We start from the raw sequence: 9,434 nt of genomic DNA on the forward strand, positions 1-9,434 counted from the left end.
CAATCATACTTTGGAAGCAACATAATAGCCTATTTTTTCCCATCTCTTGTCTCTATGTATGGGGGGGCAAGAGTGATTTCAAACATCTCTCCTTCTTAAGATTAAAAATCTACCCTTTGTGAAGTAGTGTCTTCTATAAGGATCTCTTATTGATTGTAGAGGTGTATATTCCTATTGGAAACTCCCTCTCTCATATTCAAACAAGTATCCCCAATAAGGATCTTAAGTACATATCCTTACTTGGACCTATTCCTTGGCATGGAAGTCTATAATCATGCATAAAATTATTTTCTTGATTGAGTGGTATCATTTATAAGGAACTCTTCTATGTTGTGAAAATGTACATCCCCGATGAGGATCTCTTTCCTTCTTTTAGAAGAATGTTTCTTTTATGATCTCTCTTTGATGTCCTTATCTCTATGCTTGGGGGAAAAGGGTGATATTTCAATTTTATCTCTTTTTCTAAAGATTCGCCTTTCCTTTATACAATGGTATTTTTTATTGATGTCGTCTCTTGCATAGAATATGTGTCTTCCTTATCTAGGATCTATTCTATGTTCAGAATGATACATCTTTCATGAACAATCTCTCCTTAGTGCAAGTGTGCAATCCTTTGCTAAGAATCCTCTTTCCTTAAATATTGGAGATGGTTTGTATTCTAATTTTCCTTCTCCTCTCTTTCAAGATGTTATCTTTTTCAAAGATCCCCTTTATTCTCAAAGGTTGGTTGTCTTTGAATAATGATCTCTTTCTCCATTTTCAAAATTTAAAAGGTAATTCTTTTCTAAGAATTAGGTGATTTTTGTGATTTTATCTAACATGTTATTTTGTAGGGTGTGGCTTCTAACAATGTACTGCGGTTATACCACTAGACGCTTCAACCAACACCTTATGGATATATCATTTTTCATGAAATGTTTAATTTTATGTAGTTTAGCTTGCATATGCACGTAGTGTCATATGAACAATAAAGTGGGGGATAAATATAGCATCATAAATTTTACACCCTTAATTGGGTAGTACAATTCCATGCTTAGGTTAGCACACTCCTTAGTGTGTTTGCATCTTGCATTTAAAATTCCCTTTAATAATTTAATTGAATCTAAAGTCTTTTATCATCACTCTACACTTTATAAAATTGGGCCCTTTACCCTAAGTGTGACCCTTTTTATTCCATTTTTCCAGTTAATTATTTCACCAAATACCCTAATTATGTCTTATTTAGACCTTCAAGGCCCAATTTCACATATCTAAACGTCACAAATTTCAACATACTCTTGGAATTTTATTTAAAATCACAATATCTTGCTTCCTTGAAAATTTAGCGAAAAGTTGGTCAGACTGTGTGTTTAGACCATGTTGGTACCAACATGGTCCCGAATTTTTCTTCCTAAATGTTGGGAGCATGTTTTGGCATTATTTTAATATTCAAATCCAAGAGATTGGCAAAAAATATTATTTCCAAGTTGGCCTATAACTAAAAACAAAGTTAGAGTCTCCTACATAAACCCTTCCTTTCCTCATTTGAAGATCTAAGATCTAGAGGTTGAAGGAGATTATTATGAAGTGAAAGTGAAGGTTTTGTGAAGTCTATAATAGGAAATCAAGCATTCACCAAGTTTACATCAAGTATGTTCAACACCCTTGAGGATCTTTGAAGACATTGAAAAATAATAGGAGATCTTTGGTATGGTTTCATGTTGTTTTCATGTCTTTGTATGAGCTTCATTTTCAGATTTGCATTCATGCTTGAGATCTCTACATCATTTGTGACTTGAAGTATTTGCATCGACATTTACAAGAATTTAGGGTTTCCTCTCTAATGCTTAGGGTAGAACTCTAGTTTTACTTTCTTGTTCATTTAGGATCTTGCATACACACAATATTCTTGCACACACACATTCAATACATTATCGGCTATTTGTGGAGGTGGAAACTACCAAAAGAAGGGTTTTGACTAAGGCAAATCCCTATATAGCCAGCCACAACACAATTTTCTCCTTCTTTTGGTGTGTAAGTTGTAGATTTAAGGACCATATAGGGCTGGAAAGGATAGAGGACACCAACACAAGAGGAATTACCTTTTGTAGATTTTGTGAAACCATCTTAGGACTAGGGTGCTACACAAGGACTAGGGTGCCAGGGTCCCAACAATTTTTCCCGAATTTTTAGGTGCAGACTCTACTCCTCTTCTGTAGCTCAAATCCTAGATTGTGGCTCTATTTGATTTCTGTAGCACTATGTTTTCATCAATTCATTCCAATAGACTTAGTATCTACAAGTTCCAAACCTAATTCAAAATTACACACTTTCAACTCAAACAAAAGGGGGAATAGGACCTCAATCAACATTCAACCCTCTTCCTAGTAGATTGAGGTTGGATCTATTGAAGGTTCATCCTCCTTTTAATGTTTTAGTTTATTTGGCTAATTGGTTGTCTAATTTACGTGGTGTGACCCTACCTCCAAATTTTTACCATCACATTTTGGATCATATTTTGTACATCTTCCCTTCATTACAACAAAGGAATAGAAACCCTAAGAGGTATTCCTTGACTCTCTCTATTCTCTCACAAGAAGTAGTTAAAGTGAAGTATCTCCCTAGGCTCTTTTGTATTTCAATGTGTACATGAGAATGGGATTAGGTCTTAGTCACTTTGTTCCATTTTTGTGCATCATAAGATCCTTGTCAAACATAACAATATTTATGACCAAATTATTTGGATGTCCTTTCCTGTAGTGCTCATGATTACTTCATTTCATTTTTTTTTGTATCCCACATGAATTGTGGTTGTTTTTTATTGTGTCCTGTCTTTGTTCATTCCCATCACTATCCTAGGTAGCTCCTCTATTTTCACTTGCCATTCTTTCTCTGTTACAGTGTTAATTTCTATTGTGGTGGCCCCCTTATTTGCATGGCTGGGGATAGGTTTTGAATGGATCCCAATTCACGTGAGAAGTGGTAGAAAATTCCTACTATGTGGGGTAAACTTGTTGTGGGTGGGGTCACTTCGTTCTTGGAGAGGCTCCATGGCTATGACCCATTGGAAATGAAGCCTTTCATCAAAAGGTAAAAGAATGGGACCATCTCTACTTACAAGGTGGAGCTGGTTGTTTCAAATAAACTGAGTGCGGAGGTCAATAGCCTAAATGGTGATGGTAAGAAGATTTATAGAGACCAAAAAGAATCTAAGGAGGTCATTGCTCTATTTTCCAAGGACAAGAAATTCAATAATATTAAAAACATCGAGTCTGTGGGATACAATCGTGGCACCATCAAACATCTCTAGGAAAAGATGGAAAAATTTATCATGAGGTAATTCCCCCTGGATGGTCATTTCACTAGTCTTTTTGGTCATCATTTTATTCTGTGAAACCATTTTTTTCATAAGTGTTTGGGTTCTTTCCCTTTTTATCTAGTGTCTTATCCTCCTACTAGCATTAATAACCATAATAAGAGCCACACTTCCTTGATCATCTATGAGGGCCTTATCCTAATGATGGAGTAAGCTAAGTTTGTGTCCATACCCCTCAATCCCCCTATTCGGAAATGTTAAATTGATTACGCCCAAAATGTGACAATTTACTATTTTGATATGTCTACCGACTATGAAGATGAAGTCAACGATGAAGAGGCCTATTTTCACAGTGCTAATAGAGAGAAGTCTGCATCCCAGAAGAAGGCCAAGAAAATCCCTTCACACTCTTGGTCTAGAGAATGTGAAGCTAAGAATGATGAGATGAAATTTATTTCCCTTATGAGAGCTACCTAGTAGGAAAATTTGAAAAGGAGAAAATAACTATGTCTAGCCATAGATTTGATATTGGAGAACCCTCTAATCCTCATTAAGTGAGAATGTAGAATGTGAGATTGTTGTGTTTGAAAAGCCTAGTTGTGAGGATATGGCTCTGGATAGAGAAAAAGTTTTTTTCAGATGATGGATTGCAAACTGATAATCATTCCCAAGGTAGTGTTGAGGAGGAGGGTCTTGATGGTAACCCTATGAATGTCCACAAGGATGCAGTGGTGCTTCTCATGAAAGCCATTGAAGGGCAAGCCAATTTGGCCAATTGGTTTTTTTTTAGATTAAGGATATTCCAAATAATTTGTGCTCTCTCTCCAATAAGGTGGTCAGTCTTCAAATGGTTGGGAATAGGGGAATGGAGATAGATGAGTCCAAGAAATTATTTGCATTTGTGGTAGCTAATGATGTTAAGCATATGAAGTCCAACTAGGAGAACAAAATCAGCCTGCTAAAAAGATCGATCACCAAGGTTAATAGCAAGCTCAACACCACAGTTAGTGTCAACAAGGAGGTTGTTCAACGGAATGTTAAGGGTCTCAGTATGCTTAATGAGAAAGCCTAGAAACTAGAAATGGGTGGAAAGAAGAAGAACAACAACACCTTAGAGGATGATTTTGATGTTGCTCGTGAGGAGTTGGAGGTTGTTAGCCTTGTTGTTGATTCAAGTAATTAGGTGTCTTCCAAGGTGCAAGGGCCCTTGACTAGGACTCATAGTCAATCAAAGTCTATTGAAGACCATGCCCAAGTTATAAAAGAGATCATGGAAATGCATGACTAGATTATTTCTAAGCACATGGAAACTCCAAATTTTTTTAAAGAATTACAATAGGTTGGTTTGGGCTTTAGCCCTATTTTGCACTTTAGTTGTGTGTCTAGTTTTTTGCTGATGCTATTGGTTTGCTGCTAGCTTTAGTCTATTTATATTTTGTTGGCAGAATTTTGTTGTAAATGATTTTGGAGCCCCTTCAAAACCTATTTTACCTAATAAAAAACAAAGAAAAATATTTAATAATAGAAAAAAAAATTCAACTCTAATTTGATTAAAAAACTTATTAATAACACCTAAACTTATTATACATTTTAATATTAAAATACAAAACATATTACATTAATTTACATAATACTTCTGAAATAGAATAACATTATAAAAATTAACAGGAAAAACTGATTGCAAAATAATAACGATCACACTAAAAATAACTTGTCCTTTTAAAAGAATTGAAATTTGCGAAAGAAACTTCCTTTCCGCTTTAATATCATCCATTCCTTTGGTTCCTCATAAGCTCATTTGAGAGTCAGCTAAAATAAAATATCTCTTACATAAAATAAAATTCATCGAATTTTCAACTGAGTCTTGGCTATTCAGGACTCAGCTAATTCAGAAATCTTTCAAATAGCTATCAGAACGACTGGTTTGCAATAAGCAATTCCATTTCGCTGTAATATCATCCTTTTTCCCCAATCTGAAATTCAAAAACTGTCTATTCATAACTATTACCCAATCCAATAATAAAAATTAAATTGCAACGAACTTTTCTATTTCCATGATAGGATCATCCATACCTGTGATCCCCCAAATGCCTAATTGAGAGTCTGACTAACTAAACTCCCGAAGGTTTGCCAATGGCAGATATCCCAACCTTGATCCTGTTCATATTCAAAACAACACATTTTACAACTCTCAATTTCATGATCAATTTAAGCAAATTTTCTTCCAAGATTGCCCTGGTTCGAATCTCTCCACTAGCTGTGGCATCATCTAACTATTTTGTTTCCGAAAAGGAAAGTATAACCACACGTACCTTTGGTAATACGATAAAGATAGCCTGAAATCCAAATCCCCTGTTATGTGACAGCCAAAGGATTTCCAGCCGCTCTGCTCTCAACAGCTCTATTACTCTGAGAAGTAGACTTGCTGAGCAAGAAACCATTTTCATCTGCACATTAATTATAATTTTAACTTGGCAGGGGTTATCCTTACATTGCTCTAAGATCACATCGACGCTATGGTAAAGTAAAGGGCTGTCTAAATTGAAAGACTTCTCCTGTGACTCGAACCTGTCACCTCCACCAATATTTGAGAAATTCAGGGGAATAGATTCGTCCGCCCCTTCATTCTGCTGTTTGAGCTTCCCAGCACGAAGTTTTAGTTCTCTTAAATAGCTTGTGGTATTTGACAATATTGAATGCTTATCTTTCTGCAAACAGAGTCTTCAAAGGTCAGAAATAGAAAACTGTTGTTTTTCTTTGCAAGGATAGATAGAAAAGTGCAGGATCTGATCAAGAAGTTTCCATATTTTCGTAAAATTTATTGATTTGCAGATCTACATGAGTAAAGCGATTATTTTAGAAAATCGTTCTTTTTCTCTGCAAGAATTTGTTTTGCAAGATAAAACAGTGCCAGAACTGATCAAGAGGTTTAAATATTTTACTAAAACTTATTGATTTGCAGATCTACATGAGTAAAGAGATTATTTAAGAAAATCGTTGTTTTTCTGTGCAAGAATTTGTTTTGCGAGATAAAACAGTGCAAGATCTGGTCAAGAGGTCCGAAAGTTTTCCTAAAATTTATTGATTTGTAGATCTACAAGAGTAAAGTGATTACTCTAGCTAAATACAAATTATTTAAAAAAAATTGACATCTTTAGAAATTTGTAGGAAAAAATATATAGTGACGCTATTGTAAAACCGTACCCTGCAACTTCGAGGAAGAAGAGAGTAAAGATTCTCGAAATGCTCCCTTAATTGGACTCTTCTATTCCGTTCTGCAATCATGTGCCGAAATGCAGATTTGCCTCGATTCTTGCTTTTCGCATTTAATTCTTGATTCTTGTTGCCAGTCGAAGCAGGGGCAGGAGCCGTTGGGGTCGATCTCTGGACCTTTAACTTTCTTTCTTCATCGATTTTTCCAAGAAATCTCAAACATTTTTTGTGCAGACTCTCGGAGTATAGGAGGGAATCTGCAACGGCGTTTGAATAGACTTTATTATACGCGCTGAAGGCACTGTTCTGAGGCGGCAAAATCCTATTTTTCGTAGAACTTTCCGGCTCCTGATAAAACTCGTCGATCATTACATCGTATGGGGGAAGCTCAAATTCGGTGCCGTCCAGTATAATGATTTCGGAGGCATCATTGCCTGAAGCACTATTGGTAACTTCGAAGAATGATTCAATGGCACTGTAGTCACCATTGTTTGGACTAAAATCTTGCGTTTCCATTACGCCAATTGTTTAGCCTTCTTACATCTGGATTCGATCTTGAAAAAATATTAATGCAGAGATTGCGTTTCAAAACAATATTTTGGGTTGTGTACGAACAAGTTACGTAATTTCAGGTTAAGATTCATCGTATTCTCCCGAACTAATCAACCAATTTGTTCGAGTCGTGACTGGAGAAGTTGGACTTTTTGAAACAGAAAAATATTTCTGCAGGAAATCTGCCCAACTTCGGAAAATGGAAAAGGTAGTTTATTGGTGATCTTCTCGAATATTTGGCCGCAAATGGATTCGTCAATGTTTGAAAAGAAAATATTGAGGGAGTGAGCAAAAACGTTACTGTCACGGCATGCATTCTTGTTGGTGGTGAATTTGCATTTATTTTTAGGCCAATTTTGACCAAATGTATTAATACAATTCAATGGAAACGTGTGGCTTTCTTTTCTAATTTATTATTAAATATTATTAGGTCTAAGAATTAAGAATAATTTTTGGTCCATTACTTATTTTATCTTAATATTAATGACGTGTATGAGTACTATTGTTTGATAATTGAGTTCGATGATGTTTAGGTAAAGTTATTTGTGTATTGAGTTTTTTTTTCTTTAATAAAAAAAAAAATTGTTCTAAAATAGATAGACATATCATAGTTACAAGATATCAAAGAGATCTAATATAAAGTAGTATGAAACATCACTAGTATAGACTTTGTCAAAAAGATTAGTATAGGAGTACCATGCCAAAGCAAAAGCCATGTACAAGAGAATATAAAACCATACATGGGCAAGTGATAAAGCCAAAATCCCACAATATATCAAACCCAATATTACTAATTAATAAAGGAAATATTACCATGAAAAAGGTCCCACTCTAGTCATCATTGCTTTTAATATACAAAATACATTCAATGAAATCAATTATTTGTACAATACTAATGAGAAGGAATCTTTATTCGAATAATTAAGACAAGTTATGAATACTCTTATCTTTAATGATTTATTATCTATATATATAAGATGCACATAACCTATACAAGAAATAAGGAAGATGCATGCAAAAGAACTCCTAAGTACTTAATAGCACACTTCTAATAGAGAATTAAGGTAAGAAATGCACAAAATGCTTAATGAAAAATAATTAGTATAACTTATTGTTCCATGGATTTGGTGTGGATAAAGGATTGATAGTTATAAAATTAGATTTTGTTGAACACATGGCATGACTAAGAGGAGGGGGCAGGGGGGAGTTAGTCTCGATCTCTATTACAACTTTATTTTTGATCTATTAAACTTCAATCCTCAGTTAACATATTACCTTTTAATGAGGTCACGAAAGCACAAAACACAATCAACTCATAAACACCAAATTTACGTGGAAACCCCAAGAAGGAAAAAAACATGACGAGAATTGCACTCACAATATAGAATATGAATAATTACAATAAATAGGTCATAGCCCATGGAGCTCACAACTTTTGACTTGCAAGCTAAGACACACAACCTTAGGGCAAGATACAAGAGACTTGCATGACTAAAGATCACTTCTTCAGGACAAGATACAAAAAGCTGCCAAGACAAACACATTGTCCTCCAATAGGAATATCTAAACTAAAGAGGAATAGGATCTTATGATATTGAAATAGACCTTGAAATTTTGTGTCAAGCATCCAATATTATTGTAAATATATTTGACATCAAATTCTAGTACCAAACATTGTTAAGGCTCTTCTTAATGGACTGTCACACACTTTTCCAATCAAATCTATTTGTATATGATTCACAACCACTTTGCATGAGAACAATCTCATCCATCTATACATTCAACGCACACCTTTTCTCATTTTTATATACAAAGATATTCATTAAATCCCTCAACTAAGTCGGCCCAAAGTAGAATGTATAAAATTACATAACTTAGGCCATCTAGACCAACAATATCCAATGTGATCCACTCCATGTGAAAGAGGGGATCAAAACATAGCATCCTGTATCCTTCTAAATTGAATCCTATGAGCCACATACCCTAACACATCTTCCAAATCCAATCCCAAATGAAATATTTAGATAAATAATAAATCTTAGCAATCACTCGGCCTCAAAACATCTTCCAATTAAATTACCTAAAGTGGATCATCACACACCATGGTGAGACCCAAAATAATATTCCATCTCAACCTCCAATGCACATCCAAACCAGATAGCATGATCCAAGCATGACAAATCATCCAATCACATTGAGACCCAACACGACTGACCATACCAAACATAGACTAGCATAACTCACATGTAGAATGAAAGTTCAACACTAGAGATCAAAACTAGAACACTCCACAAACCAAATAAGAATGTCCTTCAAAGTGCAATACTTGGCTTCACATATCTGGAAGCCACCAAATAGATTCCAAGATAATTTG

General features: G+C 34.9%; 1 protein-coding gene across 3 annotated transcripts; it reads right to left on the minus strand.

The window, feature by feature from the left end:
* Positions 1-5,002: 5,002 nt before the first annotated feature.
* Positions 5,003-7,261, minus strand: LOC131027495 (putative transcription factor bHLH041). Of its 3 annotated transcripts, none has more exons than XM_057957581.2 (4): positions 6,500-7,258; positions 5,608-6,003; positions 5,369-5,452; positions 5,003-5,282 (listed from the first exon to the last, which is right to left on the minus strand). In XM_057957581.2, exons 1-3 carry the CDS (start codon positions 7,022-7,024, stop codon positions 5,387-5,389), a joined length of 987 nt encoding a protein of 328 aa, XP_057813564.1. In that variant the 5' UTR covers positions 7,025-7,258; the 3' UTR covers positions 5,003-5,282; positions 5,369-5,386. The 3 variants fall into 3 exon arrangements, with proteins under 3 accessions (XP_057813564.1, XP_057813563.1, XP_059074700.1); XM_057957580.2 differs by having other exon boundaries at positions 5,003-5,268; positions 6,500-7,257; XM_059218717.1 differs by lacking the exons at positions 5,003-5,282; positions 5,369-5,452 and having other exon boundaries at positions 5,615-5,742; positions 5,864-6,003; positions 6,500-7,261.
* Between the last annotated feature and the right edge of the window lie 2,173 nt (positions 7,262-9,434).

This window comes from Cryptomeria japonica, chromosome 4 (assembly GCF_030272615.1).
Source record: "Cryptomeria japonica chromosome 4, Sugi_1.0, whole genome shotgun sequence".
NCBI lineage: Eukaryota > Viridiplantae > Streptophyta > Pinopsida > Cupressales > Cupressaceae > Cryptomeria > Cryptomeria japonica.

Coding starts and splice junctions, on each gene's coding strand:
- LOC131027495 (XM_057957581.2), bottom strand. CDS start 7,024: ATGGAAACGCAAGATTTTAGTCCAAACAATGGTGACTACAGTGCCATT. Junction 6,004..6,499: donor TTCTTCCTCGAAGTTGCAGG/GTACGGTTTTAC, acceptor CTCTGTTTGCAG/AAAGATAAGCATTCAATATT. Junction 5,453..5,607: donor TCTTTATCGTATTACCAAAG/GTACGTGTGGTT, acceptor GAATATGAACAG/GATCAAGGTTGGGATATCTG.